At 43.7% G+C, this 15,692-nt stretch overlaps 1 protein-coding gene across 2 annotated transcripts in view; it reads right to left on the bottom strand.

Annotated features, from left to right (window-relative positions):
* Positions 1–15,692, bottom strand: part of MAGI3 (membrane associated guanylate kinase, WW and PDZ domain containing 3) — a 946,614-nt gene that overhangs the window by 77,674 nt on the left and 853,248 nt on the right. For both annotated transcript variants that reach the window (XM_069238693.1, XM_069238692.1), the window contains exon 19: positions 11,402–11,545. In XM_069238693.1, coding sequence (XP_069094794.1) covers positions 11,402–11,545 — 144 coding nt within the window. The remainder of the gene's footprint in view (positions 1–11,401; positions 11,546–15,692) is intronic.

The raw sequence follows: 15,692 nt of genomic DNA, 5'->3' as shown, positions 1-15,692 counted from the left end.
AGAATTTAGAAAAATTACAAAAATTCAATAATTGAAATTAATCCAAATTAAAAATTAAAAACAATTTTTGCACTAGGACAATTTAAAGGATTTTTAATTTGTTTTACCTAAAACTGTAACGTGATATTGAACACAAGTACAGGATCCCGTCGCTGCTTCCAATTATGTTGGAAAATGGGTTATTGGTAGGGCAGGTAGGTACCTACACCTAGCAACCAGCCACTAACCTCCACATAGGTACAGTTAGGTCTCAGTAAATTAATCCCAGCTCTACCCTTGGAAGCTTGGCATCGAGCGTCAAGGCTTAACTTAGGAGACAAAGTGTAAAGCATTCAAATATCACAAAACAGTAATTAAATAAAACACAGGAAACAGTTTAAAAATCCAAAACCAATTTATAAAAATAGCTTATATTTTTATCTTTAAAATGACACAAAAACGATTAAAATCGGTTCAGGGGAACCGGAGATATGAATTTTTAAAGTATTATTATTTTCTAGCGCTTAGAAACAAAAAGCGCCAATCGGGTCATCTGGTTGCACCAGGACCGGGGCAAAGTCAAACTTTCAGGCCGACCGCGATGGAGCCCTGCTCGGCTACAAGTCGCGGGAGGCCTCGGTTAAAAAGTTACCTTCTGACTTAGTCTCTTTTTTGATGTTTTTCTTCCCCGGGACGAACCTGCCAGTTGAATCCGACCTCCTGGAGCCCTTGTCCGGATACGCGAAGTCGGTTTCCTCAGTGGTGATTTTTACCTTCGGACTTAGTCGTTTTTTCGAGATGAAAATCCTTCGACCGGGGTAAACCTGGATCTTGATCCGACGTCCATGGAGCCCTTCTCGGATACGATGGCTGGGAGGTCCCGGTCAACTTTTTACGTTCGGACTTAGTCTCTTTTTTGGATGTTTTTCTTTACCGGGACGAACCACGAAGTCAGGCCGGGTCGCGGTTGAGGCAAGCCGGCTAGAATTTCCACGTCGGGTCGGTCACTTTATGGAGCTTTTTTTTCAAAAATTCTCCAATCTTTTCCAAACTTCTGGGGCTTCACCCAGATGTTCTTTCAAGGTTCTTTTGGGGTCCACAGCTCACCCCAAGGGTCCAGAAGTTCTGTGATGGTCCTTGGGGGTGCGGACTTCAACTCCCAGAATGCACCTGGCGCAAACTCCTTTTTGGCCACTGGACAGTGGTCAGCTGGTTGCTTTCTTCAGGAGTTGGTGCAGGGGACTCTGGTTTACCAATTTTTCACCTGTAGCAAACAGGGAGTCCCTCCTTGAACCAGTTGAAGCTAGGCAAAGTCCTTCTTGTGGTGAAGCCCAAGTGTGCAGCTGGTGCAGTCCTTCTGAGTGCAGGTTCCAGGTGCAGGCCAGGGGTCCAGCAGGGCAGTCCTTCTCCTTAAGTTCCTTTCTTGTTGAATTCTGGAGGGGATCTGAGGTGTGGGTGCAGGTCTGCCACTTTTATCCTTGCTCCTGGGTGAAAAGCAGGGGGGTCCTGGTTCTCCAATCAGGGACAGGGTCGTCCCCCTGTGATGACCACTTCCTGGGAAGTGTGGCAAAAATCCATCCCAGAAGGCAACAGTCTCTAAAAATCCAAAATGGATGAATCTGATTTTTGGAGGATAGATCTGGCTGAGCCCACCCACTGGTGTGGCTAAAAATCATAAACACACCCCTCTCCTGCCCTCTCCTAATCTAATTAAGGGGGCACCTAATTGTCTGGGGTTGCAGGATGTGGGGGTGTTGTTGGGTGCTGCAAATGTCCTTCTCTGCCTTTGAAGACCAGTTTGGCAGCCCTCCCCCTTCCTGCCTCACCATCTGCTGAGGGGAGATTCTCTCCCCCAAGCACATTCCTTTGGGTGAAGTCAGGCCACTTCACACCTCATCAAGGTAGCCTGGCAGAAGCTGCTGCAGGCTGGCCAATCAGAGCACAGCAGCAAAAACAATGCAGAGCTGAAATTGGCAACTTTTTAGGTAAAGTCTAAACTTTTTACCTGAACTAGTTATATTAAATCCAACAACTGGAAGTTGTGGGATTTATTATAACAATCAATTTGATACCAAATTCTTGGTATGTAACATTTAAGGAGACTTTAAAATAAAGTCTGCCCATTCTAGCCTATGAAGGCCATTTACTTCAATGAGGGAAAAACGAATTTGGCTGTTTTTACCTCACCAGGGCTTATAAATCTATTTTTATAAAGTCCCTGCTTATAGTTACATGGCACCCAGCCCTAGGGGCACATAGGGCACACCTTAGGGGTGACTTATATGTAAAAATAAGGTAGTTTAAGACTTTGGAAGTACCTTTAATTCCAAAGTCGAATTTGCATATAACTTTAATTTAAAAGCAGCCAGCAAGGCAGGCTTGCTTTTAAAATGACACTGGGCACCTCAGCAGTGCACCTAGGTGTGCACCACCTATGCTGTGGTCCATAAACCTACATGCCCTACCATATACTAGGGACTTATAGGTAGGTTAACTTAGCCAATTATAATTAGCCTAATTTGCATATCCATTTTACACAGAGCACAGGCCCTGGGACTGGTTAGCAGTACCCAGGGCACCATCAAAGTCAGGAAAACACCAGCAAAAAGAGGAAAATGGGGGCAAAAAGTTATGGGGCCTCTGCAATCAGCCCTGTTTTCTCACAGGCATCATCATTTAAGAGCCATTGCACAATCGATCTCGAACTGCCACTAGCATGAGGTCAGGGACGCATGGACCTCTGGGCTAGCCCATGATGTAACTGATGCTGTCTCAAAGCACTTGCTGAAGGTGGGGGGGGGGGTGACCCAAACAAGCCGATGGCTGAAGGGGTCAGACCAAAAGCCGACCTGAACTATATAGGTCTGGCAAGCCTGACCTAAAAACGAATATCCATACTGTCAGGGTCCCGTCTGCCCTGGGATTTCCAGTAGCCGCTAAACTTGCTGGGTGAGTAAAATGCTGCTGCAACATGCATGGCCAATTCAGCCTTTCAGTATCTGGTCATTAAACTGAGAATCATTAATTTGGTAAGAGCCACACGTTAAACTGAGCAATGAGCAGAATAACTAGCCTTTTGATTAAAAAAAGCACGTTTCATCCGGGCTTGTCTAATGCCTTTCAATTTCCGAGGTCACAGAGCCCAGACTCTGTGTGTAAAAGCCCGTAGGCTGCCAAGGAGGTGCCACACACATCTCAACGTGCACTGGAGCAGAAGAAAGGAGTGTGAGAGCGAGGCTGCGGTTCAGGTTATTGCCCCCCAACCCCCCCATCACAGTTTTAAGGGCCAGGGCAATTTTTCCTCAATCTCCTTCTCTTCTTGGCTGCTTGCAGCTATATCGTTATGATCATAGATTTAAGTGCATTCGTAATGTAGCTTGTAATACTCGAGAAACATGACGGAGTACAACTGAAGGGCCTTTGGGGTGTAAAGATGATCTCGATGGGGGCAGCTTAGACACCACGCTGGTGATGCTGCGCCATAATGAGCATGGGTGGCATGCACAGCTGTCCAAGGCGCCGAGCAAGAGAGCAATCGAGAGCTACCACCTATTATTTTCTCAATATAAGGGACATCATATCTTCAAACGATTGTGGTTTTAAAGATTTTGTGCGATTTCAAGTCTGGAGCTACCACCCATGGATAGCAACAGTTTATTTTTAAGGACGCATCAATTTAGTTTGCCCTGCTGGGTTTGAGGGTGTCTGTTACTAAGAATGCGAGCCTTGGCTCCTCTTTCCATTTCCCAAGCTCCTCAAAGGGCACAGCTATGAAAGGATTGGACTTTGTAAAACGAGGGTTGCAGCATGGGAAGATGTTCAGCTTTGGTTGTGCACCCGTCATTCTTTCCAAGTGCCCTCCCTCTCTTTAGGGCAAGTGCCTATACATATGCGGTGGTCTTACCACGCACCGAACACCTAAGCAGGAATGATCAGTGGGAAAATTTCTGCAGAACGTGCCATGTACCAACACCAGACACAGGGGGTTCATAGAACGGCAGCCTTCTAATTTTCAAATAAGTAATTACTGCTCATTTTACTGCACGAAAATGAAACAGTTTTCCAGGCCAACTTCCACAACCAGTTATATAGCACACGGCAGTTGAGTTTTTGCTACATATCAAGCAGCTATTACACTCTCTCATTTTACTGAGAATTTCTCTCCAGACCGATGCTCTGATAAACATCAGCGGGATCATTTGTGGCTGTGAGATATATGATGATGGTTACTGTTTATCTGTACTGTGTGTATGAAACTGTTAGGTGAATTTACTGAACAGGAAACTGTTGCAGGGGCAGCTCCCCAAAGGGGCCATTAAAGTATGGGCAGGAATGTTGGCTTTGTGTAGTTTATACTTGAGCCTCACACCCTAACATTCAAATCGGGCAGGCTGCAAACTAGAGGGCGGTCGAAGTGCACATTCAACAGAGGAAGTCATTTCTGTCTCCGCGTGTATGCTACCCTACTCCATATGTCATGAAAGGTGACTTTAGGGTAGTTAAGTCAAAAGTCGTAGTCGGGGCAGGGGCCTGATCTGTCATCAGTTTCTTAAAAAATGGAGAGGTCCTGATGAGACTAAGACTGATGATTCTACGGCTAAGTATGTAAGTAGACTATAGCTCTCAGGATTTTGTCCAACAGGAACAGAGGTAACAAAAGTCTAAGAAATTGGGATGCTGATTGAGGGGGTGGAAGCCCTACCTAAGCACGAACCACAATCCATGTCAGGGTGAATTCACAAGCAACCCCTAAATTAACCTGTACTCATGCCTCAGCTCATGTAGCTTTGCATAGAGCAGTCAGGCTTAACTCAGAGGCAATGTGTAAAGTATTTGTGCAACACTTCAAACAGTATCTAAGTGAAAACACACCACAAAAAGGATGCCACATCAGATAAATAGAGTACATTTTAATAAATAAGATAAGACCAAAACAACAAAAATCCAATTAGTAGAACCAGAAATATGCAGGTTTAAAGCTTTTAGTGAAAATAGCATCAAAAAGTGCAAAGCGCCAATCGTGGATATCGGACTGCACCAGACTGGGGCAAAGTCACAAGTCAGGCCGACTGTGATGGAGCACAGATCAGCTACAGGGATCCAGTTAGGCCCACTATACAAGAGTGCCTTAAATCCTGTTTGCGGAGCTCCAGCGTTGAGGCGATGTGAGGTCTGAGTTGGGGATGCATTGCACAGCATCAGTTCCAAGGGGCTGTGATGTGAGGTCCTGGGTCATAGCCGTCGAGGAGAGGCTTGTGATGTGATGGCCTGCATCAAGGATGAGTTGTGCAGTGGCAGTTCTGATGAGGCTGTGAGGTCGATGCAGAGTCCTTGCAATCCTCACAGCAGAGGCGTTACATTGGTTTTGCTCATGGTTGTACCGAACAGCAGAAGCGATGTGTTGGTTCTGCTGGATCCACAGGTGGGCTAGTAGAGCAATTTCAGGCCCACTTCCAAGGTACAGGAGTGGCGTTGAACCACTGGGCAGGGTAGAACTCACTGTTGCAGAGTCCAAGTGATGTAACAAGAGACTAGCCCTTGGAGTCACTCTGGTGGTCCTGGATACAGGCTGCAGGCCCAGTGTTTCTCACCCAGGTAAAAGGACAGGAGGCAGCAGTCGCTCGGGTAACAGTCCAGCAGTCCTTCTGCTTGGCAGAGTCTTCCACAGGTCCAGAAGTGTCCTGAAGACTGGTTGCCGAATATTTATATTTATACCTGGAGCCTCCTTTGAGGTTGAATAAGCTTCTAGAGGTTTCTCTTTGACGTGCCCAGGTTTCCTACCTCCCCTGCCCTAGCTTCAGACTAATTACAAAGGGTATGCAATACTGTGTGTGAAGGCAGGTCAGAGACTATTCAGGAGTGAGTGTGGCTGTGCCTAAGTCTACCCTCTCCTCCTGCTAGTGATGGTCCATCCAGGCACACTTAAGCTCTCTATTGTGTGACTGTCTAGGAAGAATTTACAATGACCAACTACACCTAGACATGTTACCTGGAGACAGGTTGCAGGCACTGCTAAGGCAGGAAAATGTCAAATATCTAAACATGGCATTTTCACAATTGTACCTAAACATCTAATTGTCATCATTATTACAATTCCAAAGACACCAATCATGAACTATTTAACTGTTCCCATTGGGAATTTACAGCTTATTAAATGTAATAAGGTAACACCAATGTTATCCTATGGGTCGGCATAATTTCTTGTAGTGAAAAACTGATTTAAGGGTTTTTCTCTACCATGACATGAAAAACTCAAAATTACATCTACTACTGTTTAAATACACCGCACCCAGCTCTGTGAGCTGTTTAGGGCTACCCTACGGGCGACTTGTATGTATTTAAAAGGAAGGTTTAAACCTAGCAAAATGTTTATTTTGCCAGGCTGAAATGGCAGTTTAAAACTGCACACACAGTCGGCAATGGCAGGCCTGAGACATATTTAAAGGGCTAATTAGGTGGTTGGCACAATAAGTGCTGCAGGCCCACTAGTAGCATTTAATTTACAGGTCTTGGGTTCATGTAGTACCACTTTACTAGGGTCTTATAAGTAACTTAAATATACCAATCAGGGACATGCCAATACTAACATGTTTTAAAGAGTAAGGACACAAGCTTCAGCACTGGTTAGCAGTGGTAAAGTGCATAGAGTCCTACGACCAACAAAAATAACAACAGAAAAATATGGAGGAGTGAGGCAAAAGGTTTGGGGAAGACCACCCCAAGGCTGACAGTTGTAACAAAAGGCAATTAACAAGGTTTTTAGTAAAGAGGAAACACGACCACATGAAGCTTTTCACATGAGTGCATAGACTATTCAGTATACCTGTGTCCCTGCTTTGTGAGGGCCCAAGGGTAGAGGTGATAATAGAGGCTTCAGGAAGCGAGAGGACAAAGATATGTAGATCAGGGGTCCCTGGGTAAACCTTCCAGAACTCAAAGATGGATCTGATTGATAGGAGAGTCAAGAGAGAGTGCTTAAGTTAAAAACCCAGGAATCAGGGGTGTGGGTGTGAGTAGGGGTAGATTATTGAGGAGTGGCGTCTTCAGACCATTTTAGGGTGCACTGTCATTAAGACTGCAATTGGTAAGGAAGATGTGGGCACATACAACTTAACACATTCTTTGGGGTGCAGATGAAGGTTTACCTACAAAATGTTTAAGATCTTAGTCGCAAAGGCAACTGAAGTATGCAGCAGTGAAGTGTACTGGATTAGAGAGTTGGACTAAAACAGATGCTGGTGGAAACGGTCTCCCCTACATGACGTTTCATGTGCATGTTCTAGTTTCTAGCCTCTGTCTGGACAGGATTTCGAAGATCTCAAATAGTGAAGGATAGAATTTGAAGGCTATGAGATGCAAAGTGTAAGTTCATGGTCACTTGGTGTGATTAGAAGGGTCTAAAACGGTGCTTCTAGTGGATGGCCATGATTTGCAGGGGCAGAGATACAGGTGAATGTATATGTCTGGGGAGCAACACCAAGAGACAACTGGAAAATTTGAACTAAACCTTAGGGATTTAACTCGGGGAGTACAATTAAAGGGCCAAAAAATGCTATTAATCGAGTATATTCTATTAAGTGGCAGCTTTAACTACTTTGTTCCATTTACTCAATTGTGAAAGTAGTCAGCCAAAGCCGTAGATCTGAAGTTTGTCTGGTTTTTGGTTTAATTCCTATTGAAGACTAGCATACCTTATTCAAGGTCCATGCAAGGCTCCACATCTCCTATTTTACAAGTTATCTACATTTGTAAATGGTTGATCAGACAGAGTGCACAGCTCAATAACACTTTAACCTCTTCGCATTAGCAATTTATATTTATTTTCTATTTAAATATAATTATGATGCCTTTAAAAGATTTTCATAAACTAAGGTTAAGTGTTGAGAATTCAATGAGATAACCCACTGTTTTAAATCATATACATGCTAACAAGCATTTGCAATACAATAGGTCTTGGATTTGTAAGAGTTAGAGCTATTGTACCTATGGGTTGTGGTTTGGAGTGTAGTGGATGTATACCAGGTGCCACAGCAACCCTCCAAGGCCTGTCGCTGCAGGAGAGAGGACACAACAAGGCTGCCATCTTGGGAGTGTTTTTGCCTCATTCCTACAGAATGGCTTTGATATTACACACAGGAGTCCCGAGGGTAATGAGAAAGCGCTCTGCGCCTGTGACAGTGGGGAGTATTCGAGGTAGGGCTTCTTCAAACAGGAAGCAGTGCTATTCGAGTGCTGTTTTGGATAGCGCTTCTAGAAACGACATCTGCAAGGATGCAGTAGCTGTGAGGGGACTGTCAAAGCCATGACACCAGTGAATTCTGAGAGGAGGAAGAGATGGAGATTGCTCCACTTTTGTGCCCTATGATACGCTGCTCCTCTCACTGTGGCACCATTGTGATAGCTTCTTTGCACTACAGGCTTAGGAAAATGACTGCCTCTACTAACTGAACTCTATTTGAAGAGGCCCAATTTACATCCAAAGGCTAGATGTTTTTCTGCTATCAAGCCTAAGTCAGTGAAGTGCTTGGGTCTGGAGCCACAACAACTTTTCCACCATTCTGGAGACAACACCTTTCTCCATCTTCTTGCCTAGAACTAACTTATGTGCTTCATTGGTGACCCTCTGGAGGTTATCAAGAAGACGTGCTATCACCTAGTGTTAAGCTCTACTCAAGTCAGAACGAGAATGTCACATATTACAATCCTGACATAGGATTTTTACCTCTTCAACTCTGCAAGGTCGATGCAAATGAATTATAGCAATGTTGTTAAGAATGGCACCTGCTTGGCAGCGCTATAAAATGGCAGAACCTATCATTATTAAGCGCTATATAAAAAAACGAATTATTCCCAGACATTCCGAACAATCACCAGACAAAGAACTCTAAGGGAGAATATGTGGCCCAAGGGCCAGAGCTGTGACTTTGGAGCTGTGGAACATGGTTCGAGTCTCAGCGCCGACTCAACGTCCTGTGATTCTGGGCAAATCACTTAATTTCCCCTTACTACCAAAAATAAATGTGTCTTGTGTAATGTAACCGGATCTCATGTAAAGTGTTACAATACCTTTGTATTGAGTTCGCACTAACTGAACTCTATTTGATGAGGCCCAATTTACATCCAAAGGCTAGATGTTTTTTGCAATCAAGCTTGAGGCTGTGGGGTGCTTGTGTCTGGAGTCATAACTGCTTTCGCACCATTTTGGAGACAACACCTTTCGCCATCTTCTTGCCTAGAACTAACCTATTTGCTTGGTTGGTGACCCTCCGGAGGTTATCAAGAGCACGTGCTATCACCTAGCGTTAAGCTCTCCTCAAGTCAGTTGGTTAATGCACTGCAGAGGTCTTGGCAGAACGACAATGTCATAGACCACAATCCTAACATAGCTTTTTCACCCCTTCATATCTGCAAGAATGATGCAAATGAATTATAGCGATTTTATTAAGAATGGCACCTGCTTTGCGGCGCTATGAATTGTCAGAACCTGTAATAACAAGAGTTAATAACTAGTTATTCCCAGACTGCCCCCACACGCACCAGACAAAGAACCCTAAGCAAGAAGATGTAGGGTAAGACCCAGAGCTGCCGACTTTGAAGCTGAGAAACACGGTTCGAGCCTCGGCGCAAGCTCAACATCCTGTGATTTTGGGCAAATGTGTTCTTGTGTAATGTAACACAGTGGTTCCCAACCTTTTGATTTCTGTGGACCCCAACTTTAACACTAATGCTCCAGGGACCCCCACTAAATCATCATTGGAATCCGGGGACCCCCGCCTGAGACATTACTGGAAGCTGGGGACCTAATTTGTCAATATTTGTTAATATTGTTTAATTTTGTAGGCTCTCGCGGACCCCCTGAGAAGGCTTCACAGACCCCCATGGGTCCCTGGACCACAGGTTGGGAACTGATGTAACCGATTCTCATGTAAAGCTCTGTAATACCTTTGTATAATACTGTAAATTAAATAAATAAGACGCTCCAATACCTACATGTCGGGTTCACGCTACATAAAACTGCAAAAAAAATAATAATAAGGTGCTCTAATATCTTTATGTCGAGTTTGCGCTACATAAAACTGCAAAAAAAAAAAAAAAAAGCCCTGCACACATCGCAAAGAAACAACAAGATGCCCAAAACCAAGGGAGAGGAAGAAACAACATAGCACGAAGTGGCAAAGCAAAAGAGAAAAATAGTGCACTACATTAAGTTACATGGCAGCCGGTGCAATACTTCCATGTAACAGGGACTCCAAGGCGGTAACAAACCAGCCTCAAGGCAGAATAAATGTAAAGCATTTACCAACAACATCAAGGGATTTTTGAAAGGCAGGCCCGGGAACCAATGAAAGTGATGGGCGTGAGATGGGTGTGGTTAAAGCCCACAGAACAGATTAGAACATGTAGAGACGAACAGCGCTTGCATGCTGCTATGCTCAACTTAAAAAAGGAAATGTGGACCACAAACCTGTGACTGAAATGCTAAGGCCTCTTCATATCAACACTGCTGTTGCAAATGACAAGATAACACATGAAAGGGAGTTGTAGTATTTTGTGAATAGAGCCGTATGGCCATTTTGTGCTGCTTCGTGGTGCAAAAAGGGATCGCCTTGCAGGGCTTTGTGACCTGATCTCTGATGTATCAAGCAGTGTACCAGTTATACCAATATCTAGCATTAACAGCCTGAATTCTCACAAAAACTAGTACAAATATCTTGTTTGTATGGTTAGTACAATCTTGAATTTGTTAGGAATAACTAATCCAGGGTACAGAGAGGCTGTTCTTAATAGCTCCCCAATGATATTCCATTAAAAAACACAGAATTTATATGTGTGACTTCTAAAGAGTGACTTAACATCCCATTTCACGGATCTGAACGATGAGTGTGGTTAAATGTGAAATTCATTTTAGAGGTTTTAGGTTTCGAAACTCTACTCTCGACATATATCCATGCGCCTCTGGTAAAACGTTATGGCAAATTTGAGTGCACCCCTCATACTAAACTTAGAATACATATTATAAAATGTATGGAGTGGTGATGCTGGGCTATTTATTTATATATGCTTCTGGTCTCTCTACTTCCAAAGATAACAACTGTGACTAATGTAACAATTGCTTCATCACAACCAGATTTGTACTTTTATGATTATTTGGCATTTAGAACTGTGATTTTAAAATTAATGCTTTTGGTGGACAGATGTCTGTAGAAGGCTGTTACAATTATGGCTCAAAACTATATTTACTCTCATAAGGCATTTGATTTTATATACATTACAATACAAATGGTGTAACTCTTTCTTGCTGTCTGTTCACCAGGAGGCCTAAAGGCCGTGCTTGCTCACTTATCCTAGGTTTACTGAGATTTTCCAATCAGAGACTTGAATTTTAATAACAGGCGTGCAGAGTGCACAGCACCAAACTTACATGAATCCGCCCATCTTTGACAGCAGGACCATCTTCAGCGAGTCGAAGGATAAAGAGTCCCATGTTGTATTCCTTTCCCCCACGAAGGCTAAAGCCAAAGCCTCTAGGTCCTCTCTCCAGTTCCACTGGATAGCACCCAACGCTCTGAAGTGGACAAGCCAAGAGGCAAAGCAATGAATAGGAGTTGTTTAGTGTTTCTTAGATGCTTACAAATGAATGAATGAAAATAATGACTATACTATGGTCATTTTCCTAACTGTTTATAACAAGCAGGTATATTATGATCAAACAAATCAAACTGAAGTAATTTCCTAAATGTTTACATTAAGAATGGATCAATTAATCTGGCTTTATAACAATAAATATTGTTAAATGCATACATAATGAATAAGCGCAGAAAGGTAAGGGGTGTTCTTAGAAAGGCAATGATATTAACTATGAATGTATGGATTCTGAAATGCAACATTTTAAATTAAATCTAAAAGGGTGAACGATATTGTAAGCCATTTCTCTCACTGATCATATTTGTCCCTCTTCCTGCAGGAAGCATCAACATTTATTTTTACATCTGGCAGCTTTAGCTGATCTAACAGAGCTCTCAATCACAATGTTTTTAAAAAGCAGTAAGGAATCCTAGATGATGCATCCCCACCCCTCTGTCGATCTTCTTTAGGGGCATCTGACTTGGCAGCAGCTGTGTCAGTCCGTGTACAAATTAATTCAGTTACTCGTAGCTAAAAGAGAAATTGATAACGTAGTTTCTGTGCCACATACAGTGGTAATGTGTGAAAAATACAATAGGAATTCGATTTACACTGGAAACGCGGACAAATACAATGGGAAGGGGGTTCACATTACGAGCTCTCTGTAAAATAGAATGTGGAGAAGTTACATTGTAAACTATGTAACAAATACAACAGGAAGAGATTTTACTGAGTAAACTCCATACCAGACATCATTGGATGGGGCTTTAAATAGCTTAACATAAAAGATCTTCTGGCACAGATCAGTAGATCAGGAAAAGCCAGCGTCCTTGTTTTTAATATGTAGATTTGTAATTTGATGCTCAATATTTAGTTGTGTATGAAGTAAAGCACCTTTTCTGTGTAAAAGTAAAACCACAACAAAGGATGGACGCTATGACTGCCTAAAGAAAGACTACTTTTCCCAGTAGCCATGGTGCCAAAAAGTACTTAACATTGAAATGTGTTGCATGTCTTCTTAAGGGCATCCCATTTAGGAGGAAAAGGACCCAAAGGAGAAAAAAAACTCCTTGGCAATATAGACAGTTCCACTGAAGCAGACAGGGAATCTTTCCTGCATGCCAAACGTACCACCTGGGTGGAACCATGGCTCCGCTCTTGTGACTTTTGCCGGCAGGTGTAACAGGGGCGTGACCAAGAAAGCAGCTGAAGAAGTAAGGGTCCTGTGAGCTCCAAGGGGCTTATTTAATTAACACTGCTTTCTGCCCCCTGTTGGAGTGGTTGACTCCTGACAACTGAGTAGAAGCAATGGCGTGTCGATTGCAGCCCACATGAAGGTGAATAAAGGCTGAAGAGATGCCAGGAGGAGTTCTGTGTTTTGAGTGAGAGCTGATAAGGTGGAAAAAGGCAGAGCAGGATAGCCACTGAGGCAGCACACCTTAAGTGGGTAATGACCCAAGAGACCCACTTGTTGGTAGGGCAGCACCGGGCACTGCAGTTCACTGAAGCCCAGCAAGTGGAGAAATATGTGAGGAGGTTGATTCCCAGCAGGTGGTATCAGGCTGGTGGAAAGTAAGAAGACATGCTGAAGTGTCAAACGTGTCCCCTTCAAACCTCATGTGCGGATGTACTTAGCTCAGGGGCCTTACTGAAGCAAAACAAGGCAGTCCATGATTTGTAGTTATCCTCTGATCCGTAGGGCCCATACAGATGCCTAACCCCATCAAAAAATATGAGGGAGACTCAGAAATCATACATCTTTGAACCCAAAAGATCAGATGGTGGGGGCTCTAAAGAACACAGGGGAAATTACAGCCTCATTGATTAGCAATGGCTGAAATTCTGCAGAGAAGTGATGAAAATACATCCTCTCTGAATGCTAAATTCGACGGTGGCTGCTTTAGAAAATGGAAGCAAACAACCAGAAAAATCAATCCAAACCCTACACAAAACAAAGTATCCAAAAAGACATTAAAGTCATTCAAGCGGGAATGGTGCAGCTAATAAAAATGTCAGCTGGGTATTAGCTGGTGATTGGAAAATTAAATTAGAGCAAGGCATTTGAGAGTGTTGGATGAAGGAAGAGTGAAATTGAGCAACTATATTTCTGCTCGGACTGCAAAGGGATTGGCTAACCCTACAGGAGTAAATGACAGCAGAGGACAGGCGCTGCTTCGACTGAAGTCGTCCACTCTTAAAAGGACGAAAAAGTACAGGTCCTACCATTATGTTCCTTTCGGGTATGAACAGTTGAGAGATCGCATCATGGAGGCAGAGAAGACAAGAGGCATGCTTCAACTGAGAAGCAACCATATTTACTTTGTTCCAGAGGCTTCTCAAATCAGAGCGACAGGATGTAGAGAGTTTCTTTCTCTCTCAGAGTACTGGCAAAAATACAATCTCGTTGTTACCAATGAGCATGAGAAATACCTTTTCTGGAGTATGCTGATACTCAGGGCCTCCTGGACGCGTTGCAGGGTGGAGCACTCCCCTTATAGTTTATTTGGAGCTCCCAACCTCCCATGGTGAAAGTGGGACCCACTCTGCCACAAAAGAGACTTATGGATGCTTTCATGGGGAAAGGCATGTGTGGCAGAATGTAACACAGGATGGCAACAGACCACCAGAATGGTGCAACAGCAGGGCATGTATAGCCCGGCACGGTGCGCTGTGCATTTGCTACTCCAAAGATGGCCAATTTGTCACATGACGATGAGTGGGTAGTGCATGTTATAGTAAACAGTCAGAAGGCCATGCAGTTGTGATGTGCTCGCTGCCTCTCCACAGCAGTGATGTATTGTTTTGACCACTACCGGGTTTTCCTCCCAAGTTGCTTCCTCACGATCCCAGTGCACGATAGCAGCGACAGGGTAGAGCTGTGCTATCTTAGTTTGTCTAGTCCACAAGTACGGTGCCCTTCAATGAGTGTGCAGGTATGTGCAGTTTGGCACGTGAAGTGCAGTGATCTTGCCAAATAGAAAAACTGTTTCCCACGTCCTCCTTATCATACTGAACATGCACCCTTTCTTGTTAAGGGCTCTCCGCCACACATGCCGACTGCACGTATGCATTAGTGCAGGAATGGCTTAGGGGTTGGTGCACTGGGACCGATGTCAGTCAGGGAGAGCAGCAGCTAGACACCGCTTTGTGGCTCATCATGTTAGCCCTGTGGCAGAGGGTGAGGATCTGTGAATACTCTAGTTCCGCTGGGAGAAGGGTGAGATTATTCAATTATGTAAATGGTGCTTGGTGATGACAGTAGAAGCAACCAGTTTTGCACTCTATGGGCGTCAGTGATCTGTGTGGGGGGGCTGGTGGTATGAAGCTGGCCTACCAGCAGTCAAGGGTTCTTAAAAGTGAATAAATGCAAAGCCTGGGTCATTAGTGCCCCAAACCAATCTTTGTGCAGCCTCAATAAGGAAAAGAAGACCATCAAGGCTCACGAGCTTTGGATGCCGATTCCACTTAGAAATTATTGCTGTAGTGTTGTTTCAAGAGTAAAACATGCTCACTTCTAAATAAGTACACAGAGTGTCTTCAGCCATGGACTTAAGGAAAGCATGAGGGAAGCTGTTATTGCCCTTATGATGCAAAATTAAAACATCCTCGATCCTGACAGCACTCACAGTCCTATTCTACCAGAAGTGCTCTTAGCTCCCTCCCCTCACAAACTAGAAGCAAAGTGTGACGATATTACATGCATAGTAAGAACGTAGAACGTGATAACGTGGGAATTACATCATGATGGAATGTTACGAGTGGTAGAGACAAGAGAGCTGAAGAGGAGAGGCGATCAGCTGGAGATGTCACGCAGTTGAAATTAAGAGACTGAAGAACAAAATAAATGTAAGTGTGGTCTTTACACATAGTCAACAGGTCCGGCTGATAAATGAAAGTTCCTCTTTGCTGATGGTCAGTTTGTGTATGTAGTATTGTGGATGGGTGAGTGAGTGAATGCAGGAATGATTCAATTGAGATGAACACAATCATTAGAGCAGGGATGAATGAATGACAGCATGGATAAAGAGTAACAGTGTGCAGACATTTTAGTGATTGTTTGGATGGAAGCTTCTACTAATGTTCAGTTA

This window comes from Pleurodeles waltl, chromosome 6 (genome assembly GCF_031143425.1).
Source record: "Pleurodeles waltl isolate 20211129_DDA chromosome 6, aPleWal1.hap1.20221129, whole genome shotgun sequence".
NCBI classification, from domain to species: Eukaryota; Metazoa; Chordata; class Amphibia; order Caudata; family Salamandridae; genus Pleurodeles; species Pleurodeles waltl.
This window is presented reverse-complemented; position numbering and strand designations above follow the sequence as displayed.